Here is a 23,744-nt window from a genome sequence, read left to right on the forward strand (position 1 = left end):
GACACACGTATGGACGAATTCACGTTGTCGCAACATGGGTCTAAAGGTTTTCAGTTTTCACTCCGTACGTGCCGCCCCACCATCCTTCATTATGGTACCGCGAGACGTTTCAAAACCATCGGTCGCGCTACAGACTACAGGTACGATACAGTTGATCCGTGGTCATCCAGCGGGAAAGAAGGATTCAGCCGAAGTCATTCTCACTCCGTCATACTTCATACATTCCCTTCCTCGTTCTCTCTCTTCCTCTTCTCCCTTTTCCCTCTTTCCAAGGGCAGATGCAACGACGGCAACGTCTCGAAGAAACTATGAACTTGAGAAAGTCGCGTTACCAGGGAAATATTTCGATGATCGCTTCGGAGACTCATATTCAAAGTTTCACGTAATTTCAACTCGGTTGAATCGAGAGAAGAAAACGGGATCGTCCAATTATCCGAGTGATAAAATTTAGGAGCGCGCTCTGAGTGTAAGTGGGGATCGCGTAACGTTCCTGACAATGTCACGAGTTTCCTGACAGAGAATCGATACTTCATTCGCGCGAGAATTATCCAACGCGTACCATATCGGACCGTTGACCAGACGCGAGGATCGACCCAGCCACAAGAGGAAAAATCGCGATCGATCCCGAACGATTCGTACGGACCTTCGACGATGTGGATCCATGTGCAGTGACCAATCTTCCTCATTGCTCGCGAGTACGCTTAGCGTGGACGTAAATCGTAAGTCTTTTCTGTGAACATTTTCGAGCTGAATATGCGGGGCGCGATGCGACTGCCATTCGTCGCTCTGCTTGTGCTTTCTTCGATCCACGCCGAGGAAGTATCGACCGATACTCCGGGCGGTGCCGCGCCGGAAGAATCGAATCTTCGTGTCAGAAGTCTGCCGGCGATCAACAATGTCGTCGAGAAAAATTGGACTAGCCTGTCGGAAACGCTGGATATTTTCAGTGCGCGTAACTTGGCGAGAAATTGGGCCGAGAATGGGTACACCGTCGGTGAGCAATGTGGCAAAGACATCACGACATACGTCGGAGCTTTGAAGAATCAGGAACTGTGGGCTCTTAAAGGTGAGTTTTTCGAGACCGCAACGGTTCGATTATATGAATCTAATTCATCGTAAATTGGTGTATTTTTATATCGAACTTAATTAAGCCTCGCTCCGACGTCTGCTATATCAGCGAATGCAGTTCCGCAAGCTCGCTATCGCAGTACGACCATAGTCGATCTTTTCTACTGCGGCGGTAATAACGTCGAGGATACTTCCGTGCGCGTATCAAATTTTACGTCCATGTACGACCAGTTTTAAAACCCTTTGGAGTAGCTGGGACTGTCCTTGTTTAATGACAAAAGCGAAAAGACGCATGCCAAAATTCTTTGCATTATATTTTCAAATGAAAAGATGTATCGACAAAATAACATTTGTGACAGCAAATTCAGCAAATTTGTGAAATTTATGGACACTTTTCTTTTATTCGAATAATCAATAAGTAGTCGTAAAATTAACATTGACAAAATCATGAGAAAGAAGTTAGAAATGAAGGTTTCATGTCAAATTAATTTTGCGACTATTTATTGATTAGTTCGAGTAAAAGAAAAATGTTCGTCCAATTTTACAAATGTGCTGAATCGATCACAAATGTCATTTTGCAGATATATCTTTTTACGTGAAAGTATAACACAAAAAATCTTGGCGTTTTCTCGCTTCTGACATTATTAAACAAGGCCAAATATAACGACTACTCTGGAGCCTTAAATTGATATTTTACCGACCGCGCCGATCTATATTTGATTTCAATACGATTTACTTCATTTTTTTTTATTTTCAATACGAACACCTTTTTCTCGGTGCTATACGGAACATAGCCGATGTCTAATGAGAGATTTTAACTTGTAAGAATTATTCAAAAACAAGTTTTATTGGACATCGGCTACACTCTAAACTACGTCGAGAAAAAAAAAGTGTTCAACATATTAAAACCAAGTATACAAAGTCCATTAACCCTACTTTAATACTCATAAGATAAATTGACCTGATTGAAAGATAAAAATTCTGTTGTTAAATCTGGAATTATTGCACATATATGAACATAGAATTCCTTTTTTAGAGCATATAAAATCATTTATTTCTTCAAATGCAAAATCAATGCACTTTCTTCCATTATCGCCCTTAAATTATATATTTTAAAAATTGCGACATGTTCCAAATGTATCTCATTTATATATTCTCAAAACAATAATATCTGTACATATCGGATAAGCACATTTACTTATATTTCAGTCAAGTCAATATCAGTTACTCGGCTTTCATAAATTCATTATACTGAATATCAAAAAACAAATACGAATGAAGGATTAACAAACGTCCGGGCAAGAAAACGTTAAAATAAGCAACAAATATTTTATATATTCTTCATACGCTATATGATTTCATTTTACAAGTAGCACAAGTTATCGCTTAGGTTTTTTTTCATAAAATGTAAATGAGGAAAAGAAAGGGAGGTCACCAAGCCGTTCTCGTTGAACAACGTTCTAATTAAGTGTAACTCTTTGAATGGTTTTTAATAGTCATATAACTTTTACATTACTCTTACGAAATAAAAATTATCTAACGGAAAGGTTACCGTTGCTGCCAAGCGCGTAGCTTGCATTATGACGAAACGGAGACACTAAAGGTTCATAATTTCATTTAATCAATACGATTGATGCACACCGATCATGCAACCGTAATGTTTCTCTTCTTGCGTCACAAACGTGTCGCGGGCGAATTTGAATTTACATAATCAATTACGTTTGTCGTTGCGTTGATATCTAATTTTTAAATCGATTAGATCACAGCTTTTCTTCGTATCCGATAACTTCGTACGCGCTGCGTATGTAACTTCCTATGCGCCGCGACTTTCTCCCTGATGCAGCTTTCTACGTTGCATTGTGCCGGGAATAATCGTGCTAAATCATTCGGTGAGACGCGAGCTGATCTTTTACCGATTGCGTCACGGATTGTAGAACGCCCAAAAAGGCTGTCCCTAAAGTCGCGAATCTGTGTCGTGATACCAACGACACAGATTCTTCGACGAAACTGACTGAGAATCGACTCGTCTCATTCTTAATGACAATTTCCACTGGATGTGACTCCCGTGTTAAAGAGTCACCGTATCAAAGAGTACGACGACGAGATGTCCCGCGACTCCCCTCGAGCGAAGATCGTTTGCGAACTCGACGAGATACATTTACCGTTAAAATTAGCATCGCAAATTCGAGGACACTAACCCGCCGCTACTGCTACTCCGCAGTACGGTGATCACAGGCGCAGAGCCGTTATCGAGTAGAAACAGAACATGTTCGTGAACCGGACCGTCGCGGGCGCATACGTTGCTACGAACGAAGCGTCCGCTTTCCGGACCCCCACGGTTTGCCCACTTTCGTCGGTGGAAGGTTTCACTTTTAGCGACACAAAGAGTCGTTATCGAACGCGCCGAGACCTCGAGAGAGCCGTTCGCGTCCTTCTCTCGCTTCCGAGGCTTCACTTTCCTCGGTCAATACCACTTTTCGCACGTTCGCTAAGCGAGCGCATTATGCACCGTGCGCGCGCGCCTTTCTCGAAGCGAAATGCGCTCATCTCGTAAACAGGAACACCTCCGAGACTTCTGGTCGCACAATTGTTCTCACTTCTGGATCCAGCGTAAGCGATAAAGAGATGTTTTGCGAGCGATTTTTATCAGCTTCTTCTTTATCCAGCACGAAAGATTACATTCGGTCACGTATTTCTTGCGGCAGAACTCGCGCTCCGTAAGAAATGCATACGTGTCTCGAGAAAGAATGTCAAGAGTATTTATTGTTGACACTTTTGTCATATCTGTCATCGAATTACCGATTCAAGTTGATTGCAAGTCCCGAGGAACGTGCGAAATTTCAATTCCACCGGTAAGCGTCCGTCAACGTAACTTAGTGTTATCAGATAAAACAAGAGATAATTCGTGCGACCAGGAATCACGTATCGCGCGGGCGTAACTTCACGTCGGCTCCGGTATCGTTAATCACGAGCGAAACGAACGATAAGATCAAACATTCATCCGTTTTCAAAAAATGGTTGAAAATAAGATCGCATGAATATCCAAGAGATATTCAACCTGTCCGTCGAGTTAAAATATTCCAACGTAATCGACACACGCGCAATTCTCCTTTTCTCCCTTTCTCTGTGCGAGTTTCGCCTACAGGAACTTACCTGGAAATCCGGCGCACCTGCTCGATTCGGGCAAGAGTCTCGCGCGGCTCAAGTGGGTCAGGGTTTACCTTGGCGCATTTTTCTTTTCTTTTCGCCATCCCGTAGCGAGATACAAGTGGTAATTTAGGTGGAGCGTAAAATCGCATCGCCGCGATTCGCAAAAATAGAAACGCGCGCGCGCGTTTCTCGCTCTTCATGCTTTCGCCGCTCGGGGCTTTATTATCCTCCCCGAAACTCTTTTCTCTTCTATCGTCGGCAATCATCGCGCTCGTAAAACAACGAACGCGCGTTCGAAGTCCCCGCCGGAAAAACACCTCAACGTCCACCTTTAATAACGTCCGCGCAAACTTTAACCGACACGGCCACTTTCACGCTCCACACGAGCCCGTGCATCACCGTTGCGGTATTCGCAAATTTCGTGGACTCGGCGCGCAAGAAAAGGTGAAAGGTGCCGGCTCTGAGCTGTCGTACCGAGGAAAGTCCGAGACGTTATCGTATGTATAATGATTCTTAAATAAGCCATTCATCTCGCACGTCGACGTGCGTTCGGGACTTCGTCTCGGACGCGTGATTCTCTCACGTGCTCCATCCGGTTCCGCTGTCAAGAAACATCGTTTCCTAGTTTCTACGATTACTAGTCGAAATGTGCTGAAACAGCGACAGCGACTTTCGTTTCGAGACGAGAGACACGCTCGGACGGGCAAGAGTCAAGCGGAAGAGCAGCGCGTTTGGTCGTTCGCAAACTGATTCTTTCACTTCAACCGGATATATTATCTCGGATGCGAAAGTGTGCGTCTTATATCGGAAGGAACATTCGTACATCTCGCGGAAGACGGAAGTGGATTTACGTTCACGACAGAAACGTTCAATTCCGGCTTACCGATATTCAAGTTTCTCGGTCACAGAAATTGTTTCGCGAATGATTGCAATGTCCGTTATTCGCGTGTCGTTGCATTCGTAAGTTAACTCACTGAGCGAAATTCGATGGAGCGCGAAAAAAGTTGTACAATCTCCGCGCTCGGATTGTCTCTTGTTCCTTCGCACCCTTGGAAAGCGTTAATCACAAGATGGGACACAATCTGTGTCCAGGTTACATAACGGATCCCTCCGACCGACTCCGAAGGACGCGCGAAAAAATTACGCACATCGAACACATACATATAGCACACGATACGCGCGTGTGATGCGCGCCTCACGCATGCATCTATGTTACTTATCCCCGTTTCATCATTCCTTCGGGCGAAATTATTACGCTTGCACGCGATAAAGGACGATTTGTATATTTCTTTATCCTCACGCGTGAATAAGGAGCGACACGCCAGCTTTAGATTAGAGTTAGAAAGTCGAAGACGGGGGCCGAATTGACATCGCTATTACCGAAATTACACTATTCACACCACGCGGAAGAGAATTACGAGGCGAAAAGATCGGGGATGAAATCGCGAGCTTTCGCTTTTGCGGAAGAGCGCTTCTGTTATATCGTCGGACGCGACGATTTATAATACCGTAACGTCACTGGTTACGCTCGAGCATTCGTATGATCCACTCCGTGTGCGATGATTTGCGTTCTTCAACGATGCGTGTATTACAATTACGTCAAGTTACGACGCATACAGAATACTATCCTTGCTCCCGTCGTGCCCGAGAGATTGCTTTTTATTTTCTACCAGTTGTCGCTGTTGAAGTTAAGCGCTTAAGCAATCGCCACTTTCGTACGAAATTAAAATCGAAAAGAGTCGGAGAAATTTCATTTTTCACAACTAGATCTTTGAACAGGTCTCACACAGGAGAGAGTTTCGCCGCGATTATTCCGGTATAGATACGGCTAGCGCCATTATTGAGTAATTCGTGTGTTTTACGATCTTACGTCACAACGCGTGTTAATTGCGAAGTCGAACGAACAGACAAGGGCCTGACAATAAAACTGAGCTTTCGCTTAATCGCTACTGGTAAAACGCCTATGTTGGATGCGAATATGAAGCGTAATTAAACGTCACATACAAGCTGTCAACCAGCTTTCGAACACATATCGGTCGAAAGAAAAGCGATAAAATAAAAATAAATATGTTGCACATGTAACAGGATTATTAATTTATTTCACTTCGACCTCTGCCACTCGATTTCGATTTCGATTATGTCATTTATGTTTGCGCTCTCTAACGTTCAGCAATGATTTGCAATTTTAATACAGACACATTGCCATTTGGAACCGACATTAGAATTGGAAACTAATGGGTAACTGTTTTGAAAAGATATAAATCTATGAGCGTTACGACGCTCTTGACTCTGTCGAAATTACTCCTCGACCAACCAATTTTTTTCTGACACGATGCCGATTAATGTGAAATTGCGAAAACGAGCAGAAATTCGGAAACTATCCATGTTTTCTTTTTCTCTCTTGCGTTTTTTTTTGCGTTTTTTAATAGTTTCCTCCGAATTCTGCGTTACTCAGAATTTTTTGCGTTAAATTAAATTATTCAACTATTCATGTCTTAGATATTTTGGTTAGTTTTAAGGGCTCATTATAGATGGCTGTAGTTACAAATCTACAAGAGATATTTTGAAAGTTGGCACATCATTTCAAAGCTTAGACATTTCTACAAATAATTTGACACGTGTCATGTGTATTCGTAAATATAACCGTACTTTTTAGAGCGATTGAAAATGGAACGTGATAAAGAACATTTTCGTCATTTATTACTGCTTTGATTCGAAGAAACTGGTTGCCGAAGTTCATCGATTCGTCTCAAAAACTTATTCTGAGCCTGCTCCATCAGTTAAAACATGTGAGTACTGGTTTCGACGATTCAAAAGTGGTGATTTTGATTTGAAAAACAAAGGACGTTCAGGTTAACCAAAAAGTTCGAAGATGCCGAATTGCAGGCAATGTTAGATGAAAACTCAGTTCAAACGCTTCAAGAATTAGCTAAAGCATTAAATGTTGATAAATCAACCGTTTACACACAATGGGAAAGATTTAAAAAGAAGGCAAGTGGGTTCCACACGAATTGTTTGAATTGGCTATTCAAAATCCTGTAACCATTTGCACTTCATTGCTTTCTCGTCACAAAAAGAAGCAATTTTTGTATCAAATTGTAACTGGTGATGAAAAATGGATCTACTATAATAATCCTAAGCGTAAAAAATCGTGGAAAGATCTAGGCCCACCATCGACATCAATTCCAAAATGCAACATCCACGGAAATAAGGTTTTGTTGTAAATTTGGAGGGATATGAAAGGCGTCGTATGTTATGAGCTTCTGAAATCGAATTAAATAGTTACTGTTGAGCGTTATCAACAGCAATTAATCGATTTGAATCGTGCTTTGAACCAGAAACGTCCAATAATAGTTCAAACGTAGTGATTTGTTGCACGACAATGTTCGATCAAAACTAGTTAAAAATACGTTATCGGCACTTGAATAGAAGGTTTTACCGTACGCTGCGTATTCATTAGACTGTTCTTCAAATTATCACTTATTTCGATCGCTGCAGCACAGCCTTACTGACTAGCACTTCAAAACAAATAAAAAAATGGCTTGATAAATAGATTGCTTCGAAAAACGGACATTTTTTTATCACGGAATTCACTTATTACCAGAAAAATGGGAAAAAGTTATATCTAACTATAGACAATATTTAGAATAAAATATAATTTTACGTCTCTCTAAAATAAATATGTTTTTTTGCAAAAAAGTCCCTCAAAATTAATCAGAACACCTAATAAATCAAAATTATTTTATTTAATTATTTCAATTAATTATTGATTCTGTAACTTTATGGACTTATATTTTAAGTTCTCTTTTTTTTTATTGATGTTAGGTACATTTAATGCTGTCTAAATCTTCGAGCACTCTCGTTTTTCACTTTTTATTTTTGTCGTGGGTCTCATTTGTTAACAATTGCTTTTGTATAAATTGTATTATTTACCCGAGAGGATTTTATTCTGAGGATTGCGTAAACTATCTACGTATCTATCTTCAATTCGTTGATTCTTCCAGTATGAAAAAAAACGCTCTGAGGCTTTCCACAGCATCCTAATTTTCCGACAAAGTGACAATCCCGCGTGTAGTTCCAGCTGCTAATCAACCGAAGAGAAACACGAAATAGAAAGTATGCGCCACATCATAAATTAAGTCGTACAACGAGCCAAAAACTGGGAACTGCGTTTGCTCATACTTGAGCCGCGTCCCGGCTCGTAATCCATTTTACATTTACAAACATGAACCATCCACCTTTGTATCTACTAATTAACATTAGCGTCGGAACGCCGAGAAATTCTCCGCCACTCGAGAAACTACGCAGCCTCAGACATGCAAATTGTGCACTCAATTGCTTCAAATGGCATACGCACTATTCAATGTGAAGTATACTTTTATACGTGTCGGACACGTCATCGTGAACGGAACTCGATCAAACGAAATCTATGCGTGTTGCTCAATTGTCAACTAACGAGAAAGTCAATCATTGCGACCGGCACGTTTCACTAGCCGCCAATTATGGGCTCGCTTCTTCGGAACGCGCCAATCTATTGTTGCAATACGCGCGACCATAAACGACAGCTGAGGCACTGCATTAGAAACGGGATGCGTTTCACTTTCGTGTATCGGAGTTATTGTATTTTCGTGCATGCCAGGAAAAAGAAAGTTACCCGGCCCCTCTCCGCGAGAAGCTCTCGCGATGATCCGTGTGAATCACAGACGGATTGTAAAATTCTTTATCGCTTTACGAATTGTGCTCGTCGTGTTTCAAGAGCCAATCTAACTGGAATCCATTGGCCCAGCCTTGCTGTAAATGCGTGTCGTTTTTCAACCTGTTTCAATCGTACTTCTGTCGAGTTCTCTTGAATCAATGCATTCTGAAAGATAAATATTAACGTCATATCGCTATGAGCGGCGGTCAAAAAAAAGAATACTATTATTATCCGTTGACGAGATTTTATAAAACTTTATGAAAGACGTGAATGTGCGCTGATGAAGAACATTCCGTACATATATCATTCCGATTTCCAGTAGGTGAGAGTGATTTTGTTTGAAACATTGAATAACGGTTCGCAGAATAAATCCGCTTTACAGACACAGTATTAAAGCGTCTATAAATCCGACCAGTCAAGCATAACGTATCTTAGATCAAGATCGAAAGGTTGAAAATTACATTGAAATGTTAAAATTCACGGATGAATTATAACAAAAATCTTCTCACGTGAATATACTCCTCTATAGAGAGAGAGAGAGAGAGAGAGAGAGAGAAAGAAAGAGAGATTATAAATTTTAAGGCTCTGAAATAGTCGCTATAACTGTTCTTTTTTAATGACGTCAAAAGAGAGAAAATGCATGTCAAGATTTTATGCGTTATATATTCAAATAAATATATCCAGAAAATGACACTTGTAATCGATTCAGCACACTTGCAAAATTGGACTAACACTTTTTTTCTTTTACTCGAACAATCAATAAATAGTCGCAAAATTAATTTAACACGGAACCTTCTTTTCCCATTATTTTGTCAATGTTAATTTTACTGCTCCGGAGCCTTAATCGAATACTTTTCTCATTAGAATACCGGCTGAGAAACAAATTTCACGTACTGCGTAAACAAGGTGTCCCAAAAAATGTATACATTTTAACAATCCATGATATTTGCAATTCCATTGCTTCGCGTTATCTGTAATACCTGGATCAGAAAGGTCATCAGTTTGAAAACAGGTGTTGACAAAAAAAACTATTCATTTCTATAGATTCTTTTAAATTTGGAAAATAAACTGTATGTTAATAAACGACTGAATAACTTCATCGTTCAAAATGAATAACTTAATCATTCAAAGTGTGTGTATATTTTTTTAGGATACTCTGTATTCGCGTATATTCGCAGATAATATTCAAGGATGTTCGCTTCGAATCAGCTATACGACCTCGCTCAGTTTAACAGAACAAGCCAATGCCAGGCGGACATTAGTATTGCAACATTAACTTCGATCGGATACGTGAACGCCTTTCTCTTTCCGAATCACTTTCTCCGACACGCTACATAGATCGACACGCAACAATAGTCGATAATCTTGATGACCGAAGATACGCTGTGAAACGTATAGTTAGTTGCATTTCGCCAAATTAAATGAAATAAATACGCAGCGCATAGACACTCTCGGTTGATGGAAATATATTGTATAGTTTCCTCGTCCGTCCGAATGTCACATTATCCACACTCTTGCCACAATATTGCAAAACAAAACGAACTTCATTCTATGCATTGAAATCAATTTCTTTTTTTAAGGGAATAACGAAGCAGCATGAGACATGCGACGAGTTTACACGACAGCATTACCTTCTTCGCAGGATCACTTTCTTTTTTAGCCTTCAATGCTATCGACGGACGCAAACACGGTATTTCCTGACTGGACTTTTTCTTCCAAATGTCCATATGAGAAATCCGTTGTAACCTCAATGAAATTGCCGCATCGAATAATTAACGACAGAGAAACTCTTAACAAAATATAATTAGAGTAAGCGCTATATGTGTGGACTAGAGATGTAAAATTACCGTCAGATTCAAAGTGACAGTAATTTTACTTACTTACGGTAAAATTACGGTAAAATGGTAATTTATTGGTAACTTTAGTAAAATTCGTTGTTTTCGACAGTTTCATGAGCAAATAGGTTGTATTCAGCCTATTTGTGTAGAAATTACCACTTTACCAGATTTCCAAAATCACCGTAATTTACCGAGTGAGTTACCGTCAGGTGTTGAATTATTTTTATCTCTGGTGTAAACACATGTGAATTCTCGTTATATCCGCATATCTTTCATACATACGCGAAATTTAGAAAACGATATTTATTTCTCAAAAGTTGAGCATAAAAAGCGTATAATAGACACGTTATTCGGAACATTTCTCAACTGATCATTGAAATCACTCAATTAGCGTTTCCGCGTGCTGTTATGAAAAAACTATCTCGGGTCTAAACAACGCGAAATAATGCTTCAGGGATCACAGAGAAACAGCGCAATGTTGCAACTACAGTCCATGAACTTTCGTCGATGCAAGGACCTCGACAGTGAATGTATTAAAGCAAGCAATGAATGTGATCCTTTCATTACGAACCAGTTACGGCGTACCTACAACTTACAGTACTCATTCGGAAAGCCGAAGGAACTCGAAATTGTGCGTTACGCCCGTTTTTTCTTTTCGCTAGCGCACTCGAGTGAATCGAATGTAATTTCCGCACAAATAATAAATAAATAACGTCAGTATTTGCAATGTGTAAACCGTTCTCGTAAAAGTGAGTTATTACGTGCAATTTTTAATTACGCGCCAAGTAAAGGGTATACTTTACGATTCTTATCGTTGCACACAAACCGAATGCAAAATCTAGCTCCAACGAGTAACTCGTGCGTGTTGCGCCGCGCGTATTTGCACTTTATATGGAATCGAGATTACGTGTCTGAACTTGACTTTGGCATGCCGCGATGTAACTCACTCACGACTGAAAATTCATTGTCATTCTTATCCAACGTCCGTCCCATGCCTCCCATTCGTCGCACACAGGTCAACAAACATCGTCGAAAGCGACTTTCGAAATCGTCTGTCGAAAGAGAGAGAGACCTGGAATCTTTTCGATTACACTTCAACTTTTACCGACTTGTGTAGTCCGTTATTTTAATCAATACTCCGTTAGTCACGATATCCAATAGATACCTAGTGTTAGTCAATTGTTTTTCATTTATTTCTGTTTTTTTATATATTTTAGCGACCAGTCTATTAGCTAAATGCTAATGAAAGAAAAATTGTTTTATCAAGCAGAGGAAAATAATGGGAAAATTGATGTATCAGATTGGTCAGAGTCTTTTCGTCGTATTTTGAGTCGCCTTACTTGGCGTATCTGCATTCAAAGCAAACCATAAGAGGGAGCGGAAAAGGTGATTGTTTTGAATTCATCTAACCTCGCCGCACAAAGTGTTGCAGACAGAGAGCACCTATGAGCTATTGTGAGTTTACAAAAAAATCGCAAAATAGATCTTCCAAAGCAGCAAATTAGACCAATTTTGTTATACGAGTTTGAAAAGGGCACGAACACGTCTCAGACCTATCGAAATTTGTGTGAAGCTTTCGGACAAGATGTGATCACCGTCAGATCATGCGAATTTTGGTTTGAAAAATTTCGAAATGGTGATTTTAACGTAGAGGACGAGCTCAGGTCCAGAAGGCCTTCGGTCATCGATAAAGAAAGCTTGCGAAGCAAAATCAAAGAAACCCCGGATATTACCACTCGCAAACTCGAGGCAGAATTCGAAGTATCTAATGGAACAGCTTTCACTAATTTGGCTTTGTATCAAAATTGAACAAGTGGGTGCTGCATGCATTGAGCGAGAGGAACAAACTTGGCCGCATCTCCAAGTGCGTTACGATGTTGGCCCGACATCGCAATGAAACTTTTTTTGATCAATTGATTACGTGCGACGAAAAATGGATCTTCTATGATAATGTGAAAATGAAGTTAGTGTGAGCCTGGAAGTTCAGCCCAGAGGACTCCAAAGCGGAACATCCACGGGCAGAAGATCATTAATATGTAATGGATGTGAGCGAAATTATCCACTATGAACTCCTACCAAAAAGCCAAACGATCAATACGAATCTCTACTGTCAGCAGTTGAAGAAATTTCAGAAAAAAACTCAAGGAGCCCCAACTTGTCAACCGTAAAGGTATCCTCTTCCACCAAGCAATGCTCGCCTTCATGTGAGCGCAGCCACGTTAAGAAAAATCGGAGAGCTTAATTGGGAATTTCTCGAGCACCCACTATACTCTCCTAACCTCGTGCTATCCAACTATCATCTTTCCAGACCTCTGCAAAATTTTCTTAACGGAAAAAAATTCAATTCGGGAGATAAGGTCCAAAGAAAATTGGATTTTTTCTTTAATTCCAGGATTAGCGCCTTTTTCAAGGACGGAATTTTCAAGCTGGTAGATCGATAAGAAAAGACGATCAGACTGGTCGACGAGGTGGAGACTATATTGACGATTCAAATAAAAACGCTTTTCGTGAAAAACAATTTTTTCCTTTTTGCGTAAAATACGAAAAGATTTTCTGACCAACTTAATATCTATGAGATATATTGCAATCATTCATGGATGAAAAATATTGGAATTAACGGAGGATTAAAATTAAATATCATGGTATAGATGTTTGAGCATAAATTTTCTCCTAATCGCACGCTATCTATCATGAGTAACGATAAGTCTGAGATGTAAAAATAACCCATATCTCCTTTCTTGTGTGTGTGTTATGCACGATGCCACACTTCGCAGATACTTGTATGACTTCATGCCGTTAGTAGCTACAATAATTATATAATCGTCGTGCATTTAACATAACTATCCTTTTCAGTAATAAGATCGCATTCGTTGACACTTAGTTGACACTTATTGTCGTGTGATCGACAAACCTACACAAAAAAAGAAGTGCCAGATTCAAGTAAATAATTCCAATACTTCTGAGCAATTTTTTACTTGGATTAAGTAATATTTACTTGATCCAAATAAAAATTTGCTAAGAAGTATCGGAGTAATTATTTACTTGAACACAGAATTGTTTTTCAGTGTACAACCTTCACAACCTCGTGAGATAAAAGAACCCGGTAAGAATTAAAGACGGCGCTTCTGAATCTTGCGGCGATGTCTCCGTGTGATAATCAATAATAAAAGTGGCATGAAAATGAATAATGATGTTACGTGTCCCAATATCAAATGCGAGAGGAAATACCGAAGTAGATGAATCACGACGACGACGACGATGACGCGATCAAGGAAATCGACTTTTACTCGGCTTTTATCTCTTTTGAAAAGAAGGACGCCGCGCGAAGGTTCTTATGCAGTCGATTGCAGGCGGAATATTGATGTGCCGCATTTTTTAAATTACGGTAAACGATCGACGAAGCCGAAGTGCACAGACCCAAAGAGCCCGTTGAGAAGCGCACGCCAAAAGAGGAATGAAACTCTTTTCGTCCCGAAACGTGACGTCGGCAAGCAATCTGCAATGCAGCCGCAAATGACGTAACGAGTTTGTGATCGCGGTCTGCAACGCAGCCTCGTAAATTCTCCGTCAAGCTGGTGATTAGATAATATCTTTTACTTCCCGAATAGAGAAAGTCTCACTTCGCGTCGGCGGCGCTCCGATGTATCACGATGACGTATCTCGCCTCCTGCAACGATATCGGCGTTACGTTGCCGCGTTGATCACGAGAACGCACATTACTTCATTCGCGAGAAAAACGCGACTCGCGTGCTCCGCTGAGCGCGTGTGTGCGAAGTAATTACGCAGTTACTTAATAACCCGGTTACTTAATCAGATGGAAAGCACCGCATCTCGATATTTAAACGTAGATCACTAATTGCGAGTTAGATAATAGCCTGCGCCGCAGCGGCAAGTTGCCGGACGACGGCTTGACGATACGAGAGAAAAGAGAGACTCGCCGAGACCATTTGTATACATAAACAATCATCCGAACGATCTGATTTCTCCCTATCGCGGACCCGAAAAGTTGTTTTAAATTTACATATCGAGAAATTTACATATCAGTGGAATGTGAGGACCAATTACACACGCGAGATATATAGAGAGGACGATCGGGCGAATTGCACGAAACTTCACAAAGTCTCGGTGTCAGAAATACGGGGCGAAAAGAATCTTTTCATTCGAGTCATACGAGCCAACGAGTCACGCGAATAACTAAAAATAGTTGTGAAAGTATTCTCTTTTATGCATATATGCCTCCGAATAGAAGTGAAAACCAACACGGAGAAAGAAAAGTTTGGTTGTATTAACCAGAAAGAGAAGGAACAGTCAAATACATTTTGGTTGAAACAAACAGAATTTCTGGTTATAAGAACTGCATTTCGGGCCATTAGAAGCAGAACATCTGTTTCCTTCAACCAGAACGCATCTGGTTCTTCGCCTTCTGGTTAATACAACTAAACAAAGATTTTTTTCCCATGAACGATTAATTGTGAGATCAGAATTTCACATGAGAAAGAGAGGGTGAGAGAGAGAGAAAGGGGGGGGGGGGGGGGAGCTACATGAGGTGGGATGAGNCTACATGAGGTGGGATGAGTTCCAAATGTCGAAAATCTCTAAGACGGTCGTCGACCCGGGTCGCTCTCGACCCGGAGCAACCGATCCTCATTTTCACTCTTTCGTACGAGTAGAGTCGTCGACCTACTTTGAATAGAAATACTTTCGCCGCATTCACGACGACCGCTGCCAACCGTTTCCGGCTCGATCGCCGCGACGGTTTCACAGATGAAAGTGTTTCTCTCAGCGCGCGCGTGCGCGTTTTCATCTCCTAAAAGGCAGATCCTGCGGCTCACGATCGTAATTTTTCACAACAAACTCTAATGTGATGCGACAAGCGCAAAACGACTCGTCGCATCAGCGATGTTGTACTCGCTCGTCATCGTCATTTGCAGTTTCAAACGAGAGCTTCGAGACTAAAATTATTGCGAAACAAAAAGCACGCGTGGTCGCGTATCGCAATGTATAATAATTATCGTGTCTTGTTGTTTTTCATCAGTGGACGACGCGTCGGGTAGATTCACCAATGGATTCTTCTGGGGTAATTCGTACTTCACGGGCTCGGCCACTGAATGCGATTACATCGGACAGGATTATTTGCAGAGGAATTCCGAGTCGTCGGTCGAAGAGGTGCGCGAATTCAACACGGAGCCGCGTAAGAGGATCAACACGGGCAGCAGCGGCGCCGGTCTGCTGGAAACATTGACTTTCGACGACAAGCCGCCCTATCGTCTGGGTTTCTACATGATACGACTTTCCTTGAACGCGTCCCGATACACGTCAGTGAGTACGGCAACGCAATGAGTAACGTGATTCACGTTCACCATCTTTCGCGCCATTTCCCACAACGCCACTTTTCTCTCTTTAGACGAGAGTGATCCACCTGGGTGTTTGTCTGCCGTTTTCGTGCACTGCCTCCGATGTCGCCGTGATCGGCAAGCTTGCCGCGAGCGATTTCGTGATGAAGCACTCGACGGTCGAGAAGGTCCGGGACCAGCATAATCTGTATGACATGTACGCGGATCCGGTCTTCTGGATCCTGTTGTGAGTCGCGGAAAAGACCGATGACCAAGCCACCTGCCGAGCGAAGCGCGAAAGGCTAAAAGATCAATGTGTTTCAGCGGTGTCAGCGCGACGGTGCTGGTAATAATGATCTTCGGCACGGGATACGACTATTACCTAACGAAGAAGTTCGCTCAAGTGCGAAGTAACGTGATCTACGACCTGGAGAAACATGGAAAACTCGATCGACTCGCCAACGGCAACCAGAAGGTGTTAAATGGTAAAAAGATTCATCGTATTTACATTCGAAAGTTCCTTGAGTTCATTTATTCACTTCGTGATTATCTTGAGACGGAACATCGAGCCGATGTCACAAGCCAGTTAAGAGGACTCCTCTCCCTGTTTCTTTCTCTCTCTTTCTCTCTTTAAATAATTATCTAACAGACTTGCAATGATGTTGGGGCGACATACTCTGAGTTGCTTGTAAACCATATGATTGAGAGGAAGAAGGGGGAGAGAAAGGGGAAGAGAGAGAGAGAGAGAGAGAGAGAGAGATCTTCGACTAAGAATTGTAAAACTGAAAACTAAACGACAAAAAGCGCAGTTTGTGCCGCGTTTCAGACGCGTAATAGCCGCTCTATAAATAAATTGCGAATAGTTTGCCATATCGGTGCATACACTAACCCGTTTTCCGATATGTAATTCTGATCTGTAAAAAGGATCTGTTGCAACTGTGAAACGCTATTAGCGTTGTCAGAAGTACAGCGATAAAGTACAGGATGACCATCACTCCACAGACTATTACAAGACGAAGACGATATCAGACGTAGTGATTCGTTGTTATATTCCGTAGCTTTTCAAGGTACGGTCTACCTTCCTGTTCCAGTGGCAGATTCTAGTACCAACGGTGTGCAGCCGAATAATAATAACGACCACGAGAGTGGCTTGCAGACGTCCACGACAGAGGCGCATCAGCTTAGTACGTACGCACGAATTTTTGTGTCTCGTCCGCTCTAAGGGTGCGTTCCGATATATGTTGGTATAAGGCTGGCAGTATTAAAAAATTATTCCGTTATTAGCATGCAGTGTGCTGCGACAACGTGCCATAAATGACGTCATAAATGGTCATATTGCCGCTGCGACTATTGCAGCTCCCGAGATAAGATACCCAGTAAGCGAAAAACATTAAATCAATTTTTTGAAACATTGATCTTACATGTATTTTATTAACATTTTGACATAATATTTTGTAAATGTTTTCAAACTGTTACAATATAATGTTGATAATATAATATCTTTAAATGTTAAGATCATATTGCATAAATATTATCTTTAATGTTTAAGTCAAATATTATTAACACTTTACCGACCGCTAGCAGTTCAACAGCATACGCACGTCCGACCGGCCGCTCGGCCGCAAATCCTCCCTGGTGTCGGCTCTGTTTCGGTTTAAACTGTCGCGCGGGAGTATCTGTGCTTTTCGTATGCTCAGATAAAATTGCCCGCTTTCTGTTATTATAGGATAATTCGATTTAATAAGTTCTTTTATTTTGATGATATTAATGCTGAATTATATTTATTTTATCTATTACAACGGTTTTCATTAAATAGTTATATAATATACTAGTTATATAATATAGTATATATAATATAATAGTTATATAATATAGAGTTCATTAAATAGTTATATAATATACCATAATCTATATATTGACATATTTCAAATAAGAAATAGTTTAATATTTTTTAAAAGTATGATATCGTTCAAAACAATTGCCTTTGTGAAGAACATTGCAAAATTGACAGACAAAACATGTTCTACTTCTTTTTTTTTGAACTGCACAAACTCTACATTGTCTTTGAGGTTTTACACTTCGACCGCTGGTCGCTATATTTATAAGTTTATGTTTTCCGAAATTCGACAGTCTTCCGGGATGGTCTAATCTGGGTGTTCTTCTTGTGGGTTCAGAATTAGGTAGATCGTCATCTTGTTCTGTACAATTAGTTTCACAATCTTCTATCCACGAAACTGCCACTTTGTGTAGGAAATTCTTGTACGTAATATTTTTTCCCTTGAGAACTGTGTATGCTTTAAATGTATTGAAAAGTGCACAGTTGATGAAAAACATTACAACTCGTTTAGTCTATTTTTTTGTTTTTTTAAAAATTGAATAATACGATAGATATTGGTCCGCGCAATCTACGCTCTTCATATATTTGTTATAATTTACGATTGAATTAGGCTTCTGTATGGGACCGTTTGATCTTTTACTTCTGTTTCTGGATTCCGTTAATTGTGTAGAATGTATAGTTGAGATCATATTGACGTTTCTTTTGTCATTATTCCATACTTCCAACAAAATTTGATGATTTCTGAGAAATGATGACAAAAAGCCGATTAATAGGCTAGCGGTCGGTAAAGTGTTAACAATGACGATATATACATCAAGAACTACATATTTGTAAACGTTACGTGTTATGAAATATCACTGTAATAACGTTATATTAATGATTTCATGCTTACTGGGCAGTTGCGGTGCAATATGGTGTCGTATAAACGTATGCACCAAGTAGATTTATTAAATGCAGAAACAAGCGGGTTACGTTCCCAAATTTACTGCCAATACTGAAAATCTACAGTTTATTTGACATGTACTACAGACTTTCAGTATTGATAGTGAATATCGAAACGTAACCGATGTTCATGCGTCGCGTCTGTCTGCATAATCCATCGCAGCTACAGTAATGCTGTTTCGAAATACGTCACAGTGCTGCCGGCAGTATCAAAATAATTTCGGAACAGCTGTGGCAGTGCACTATTCTGGCGTCAAGACGGTCACACTGCCGTAAAAGTAAAAAGGGAACACACCCTAAGTATATATCGGATAAACAAATTACTTTGTTGAAAAAAAAAGAAAACTAGACTCAGCTGTGCGATTGAATTCACTTCCCTAGATGTTTGCCAGGAGCTTCTGCTTTCGTTCTCCGTTCGCGCGAACGTGAACACCATCTGCGATCGTAACGTGGGCGGAGACACCATCAGTACTATACACGGCCTCAGGGCGATATCGATGGCCTGGGTGATACTCGGACACACGTGCATAGTCGTATTCAAGTACTCCGACAACATGGAGTACCGCAGGGTGGTGGAGAAGAGGTTCCTCTTCCAGACCATCACGAACGGCGCGTTCAGCGTCGACACGTTCTTCTTCATGGGCGGCTTGCTCGTGAGCTTCCTCTATTTCCGCACCAACGCCAAGGGTGACTTGAAGAGGCTCACGCAGGGCACGCGTGGCTTCGTCGCCGGCACCCTCAAGTTCATCGGACTCCTTCTCTACAGATTCAGCAGGCTCACCGCGCCGTACATGTTCGTACTGGGTGTGGTCGAGATCTCGATGAAATACTTCCACGCGAACTCTGTCTTCGAGCCCCCCACGCCGGATCATTACAATTGCCCCAACTATTGGTGGAGGAATCTGCTCTACATCAATACCTGGTTCCCCGTCGAGCAGATGGTAAATAGCGTCTCGTCGATCGCGCACCGCCCCTGCAAAAATCGAAATCTCACCTCCCACCGTGACCGAAAAGCCGACGAGCTGTAACCGCGCGTTTTCGACACGTTACAGTGTATGCTTTGGAGCTGGTACGTAGCGGACGACACGCAATTCTACATCGTCGGCGGTGTCATACTGGTACTTGCCACGAATCACTTCAAGATCGCGGCTTTCGCGCTCGTCAGCCTCTTAGTGAGCTCGTGGCTGACCACCGGCTATATCGCCTTGGTCAATAATCACATGCCGAGCTCGGACGACCCGCTGGCCCTCTTTGATAAGATCTACGACAAGCCGTGGACAAGATTGGGCCCCTACCTGATCGGGATGTCCGTCGGCTATTTCCTCTTCAAGACTGATTGCAAAGTGAGAATGTCTAAGGTACGCTCGAGCGACGAAAGTTCGTTGTTGCCCGACAGCTGGTCTTCTCTCGCATACGTATTAGAACAGCAACTCCCGATTTTTAGACTACCGTCGTCGTGGGATGGCTCCTATCCTCCGCGTGTCTCCTGAGTTTGCTCTATGGTCTGTATGAGACGGAACTCACACCAGCCACAGCCGCTGCTTACTCCTCATTAAGTCACAGCGCGTGGGCGTTGGGCTTGGCATGGATCGTGGTAGCGTGCAGTACCGGTTACGGAGGTGAGTGATTCCGTGATAGCGAGTTAAATCGAGTCGTTGGCGGGCTAACAATTGAATCGCTCCGATCGCTTCTCTCAGGATATGTAAATAGGATATTGTCGGAGCCGCTGTTATATCCATTCAGCAGAGTGACCTATTGCGCTTATTTGGTTCATCCGCTCGTCATACGTCTAACCGCTATGAATCTAGACTCTCCGTTTCATCTGGGAAAGGACTTAGTGGTGAGTTTGTGTGTGTGTGTGTGTGTGTGTGTATGTGTGTGTGTGGAAAAGATCACTTCAATGGAGCGATTAACAGCAAAGAGAAACAGATAGATAGATAGATAGAGAGAGAGAGAGAGAGAGAGAGAGAGATTGTCGCAAAAAACGCTTTATTCCTTCTCTTTTCAGTTGATAACATTCCTGGGACAATTGGTGCTGTCTTACGCATTGTCCTTCGTAATATCAATCTCTTTTGAAGCACCGGTAGTCAGTATGCTGAAGATTCTCTCACCGAAGAAGCGAAAACGTATACAATAGGGATTAGATTATACATTTGACGCACACCGAACGCTCGGTTATTTATACAACTTTATATTTACACATTATATATATATATATGTATAATATATATATAGATATATGTATAAGTTTTTTTTTTTGTAAAAACATGCGAACCAATAGAAAAACATCGCAAACCTGCTGTAATATTACATACATACTCGTATTAATAGCACGCACTCGTTTGATTTTTCTCAAATGTATACCACCAATACTGTGGACCTTTCTCCGCGTATAATTAGAATGTGAAATAAATTATTTCCGTTTTTATAGAATTGCCCTAATACAATCTTAACAGAGACCCATTGTTTCCTTTTTTCATAGAATTCCCTTAACACAATCTTAACAGAGACCCGAATTGTTAACGAATATTCCCGTTGCAGGAGGAAGAGAGAGCATAAATGCAAGAGCTTCGGTATGCGCTTACCGATAAATGCGGAAGAATCGTGGAAAAATGCGCACTTTTCCCACGCGGTGTGATCAACGGGTGATCTCTCTGATGAGAGATAAGGAATAAATATTAATCCGCCTCTTGCAGCAACTGTGTAGTTACATTATTATGTTACATGTCATATATAATCTTCAATATTATAGTAACATCGAGTAATATGTAATGCTGAGAGAAATTGCTCCTTCTCCCCTCTTACAAAGCACCTTCTATCGCGATCTCCCTGTTAATGTCGACAAAGTACGGACCCTCGTTAACGAACTGCTTGAATTTCTGCATCGTCTCCGCGTCGAATACATGTTGCTCCGCCTGGGACAGACGTTTCACAACCTCGAACTTGACGTCTATGCAGTCTTTGAACATCTCGACGCTTCTGTCCAACAGAAATTCCACCAGACCCGGATAAGTCGATATGTATTCTTGCCCCCATACTTGAGAGCCGACCACCGCCAGCACCTCCAAGCCGGCCTGTCTGATATCGGCGAACGGCTGTCTGCATATCGCCACGATCATCCCCAACGAATCGTCACACAGGGAATCGAACCATAGCTTCGTCAGGGAGAGTATCCTGTTGTCCTGCTCGGGCCTCTTGACGTCGAGTATGAGGGTGAGATTGTTCAGGCCGCGAATTCTCAAGGTGGTGGGCATTCTCTGTACCACCTCGCCGATCGTCTTGAGAGCGCCAATCATCGCATCGCCTAGCGCTTGCAGCGCGTACTTACCTTCCACGCTCACGGATACGAAGCCCAACGTGTCCAACGCGGGGCCCAGCAGTGTCTGATCGCCACCGTCGATCACTTCGAACAACGCGGAAATGATCACCGGATACTTGGAGAACAATTCGTTGGGCCAGTGTCGCGCGACGTTGCCGAAGAACTTCATCAGACCAGGGATCAGAAGATTCGAGAGGGAATTTTCATTGGCCTGTGCGATCTTTTGAACCAGCTTGCTCAGGACCTCCTGTTGCTCCAGGTAGCTGAGGCCCTCTTCGAATATGGCCAATTGCGTTAGTATTTCTAAGGCGTTCAGCTGAAGCAACACATCTTCGTCATCCAGCATACTGATCAAGCTGTTTAGGAAACCCGATTGAGCAGACACTTCCAAGGCTATCCTGGACGTCTTGGCTATATCCACAATAACCTCGTAGACGCGAAAGCTGATGGTGTCTTTCTGCAACAGTCTGGCGAACGTTCGCAGAAGCTCACCCTTGTAGAGAATATGCAGACCATTCGGATCTCCGCCGATCTTCTTCACTATGTTCATCGCACATTCGGCAACTGTCAAGTCGTTGTCGCCGATTCTGTTTATAATAGAAATCAGTAGATTGGTGTCTTCCAGTAACTGGTATATCCTTTGCGGGTGCGAGGCTGTACGCTGAAACTCGCGTAGCATGAGCAGTCTCACGTTAGCATTTGGATTGGTCAATAACGTGGATACTTCCACTAAATATCTCTGGTAAATCTCTCCGGGTTCCAGCACGCTGAATAGAATGGTCAGGACGTCGCATATCTGTTCTATAACTTCTCTGTAAGGAAAAGGAAAGTTGTTGTTGTTGAATGCTATTTGTAATCAATTTCAGCAACATTACATTTTCACGATTACAGTTTTCATAGCGCACACGTGTAGAAGTGTGAGAGAGTTGTGATTCTCTCTCTATATCACGCGCTTCGAAGTGATTTAACTGGTCAACGAGATTGGTTGGACGGGAATGATTAAGAGAAATCGCCGGAAATTCACCTGTCATCGTACCTGTCACTCGAGGTTAGCTGCGAATAAAGCGGCCCGTAATCCAAGCACCGGGCTACTTGCTCGGCGTCCCGATTACTCAAGCTACCGAATTTAATCTTGATGTCCGTCAGAACGTCCCTCTTCTCTTCGACGTTGTTCAATTCGCACAAACGCGAAATCTTCGCTTGATACCATTCCGTCATGGTCGGCTCATTGACAATTCGCTTTCACAGCAACCTCCGGCTCGCCAAGCTGTCGTTGCGCGTGAACAGGCTAGTTGATGCGATTCCCCGTCCCGATTACGGGAGACACGAGTAGGAGAAGGCACAAATCAGACGAAATCGACACACGACTCTCCGTATAAATCAGCGACGAAATTGACAATTGCGCGAGCGACGAGACGACTTCTCTCTCCTCGCTGCTACAAATTAAAATCCTAGATCTCCTGCTCTACCGTTAGATGTCGCAAAAAATAGGAATCATTTTTCCTTCAGTCACGACTCGAACCCCGCTGGTTATCATTTATCCTCGGCCGGAACGGTCGGT

General features: G+C 42.0%; 2 protein-coding genes across 4 annotated transcripts; one reads left to right on the forward strand and one right to left on the reverse strand.

The window, feature by feature from the left end:
• Positions 1–178: 178 nt before the first annotated feature.
• Positions 179–21,026, forward strand: LOC106741461 (nose resistant to fluoxetine protein 6-like). Of its 2 annotated transcripts, none has more exons than XM_014613528.1 (10): positions 179–1,066; positions 15,788–16,071; positions 16,157–16,332; positions 16,410–16,570; positions 17,144–17,269; positions 19,246–19,805; positions 19,917–20,222; positions 20,309–20,483; positions 20,562–20,704; positions 20,873–21,026. In XM_014613528.1, the coding sequence occupies exons 1-10, from the start codon at positions 754–756 to the stop codon at positions 20,999–21,001; spliced, it is 2,373 nt and encodes a 790-aa protein (XP_014469014.1). In that variant the 5' UTR covers positions 179–753; the 3' UTR covers positions 21,002–21,026. The 2 variants fall into 2 exon arrangements, with proteins under 2 accessions (XP_014469014.1, XP_014469015.1); XM_014613529.1 differs by having other exon boundaries at positions 17,177–17,269.
• Positions 21,013–23,611, reverse strand: LOC106741463 (26S proteasome non-ATPase regulatory subunit 5). 2 transcript variants are annotated; one of them, XM_014613531.1, is made up of 2 exons: positions 23,208–23,611; positions 21,013–22,995 (listed from the first exon to the last, which is right to left on the reverse strand). In XM_014613531.1, the coding sequence occupies exons 1-2, from the start codon at positions 23,399–23,401 to the stop codon at positions 21,666–21,668; spliced, it is 1,524 nt and encodes a 507-aa protein (XP_014469017.1). In that variant the 5' UTR covers positions 23,402–23,611; the 3' UTR covers positions 21,013–21,665. The 2 variants fall into 2 exon arrangements, with proteins under 2 accessions (XP_014469017.1, XP_014469018.1); XM_014613532.1 differs by having other exon boundaries at positions 21,014–22,995; positions 23,220–23,611.
• Between the last annotated feature and the right edge of the window lie 133 nt (positions 23,612–23,744).

Source organism: Dinoponera quadriceps, unplaced genomic scaffold (assembly GCF_001313825.1).
Source record: "Dinoponera quadriceps isolate SergipeBrazil2010 unplaced genomic scaffold, ASM131382v1 scaffold405, whole genome shotgun sequence".
In the NCBI taxonomy this organism is placed as follows: domain Eukaryota; kingdom Metazoa; phylum Arthropoda; class Insecta; order Hymenoptera; family Formicidae; genus Dinoponera; species Dinoponera quadriceps.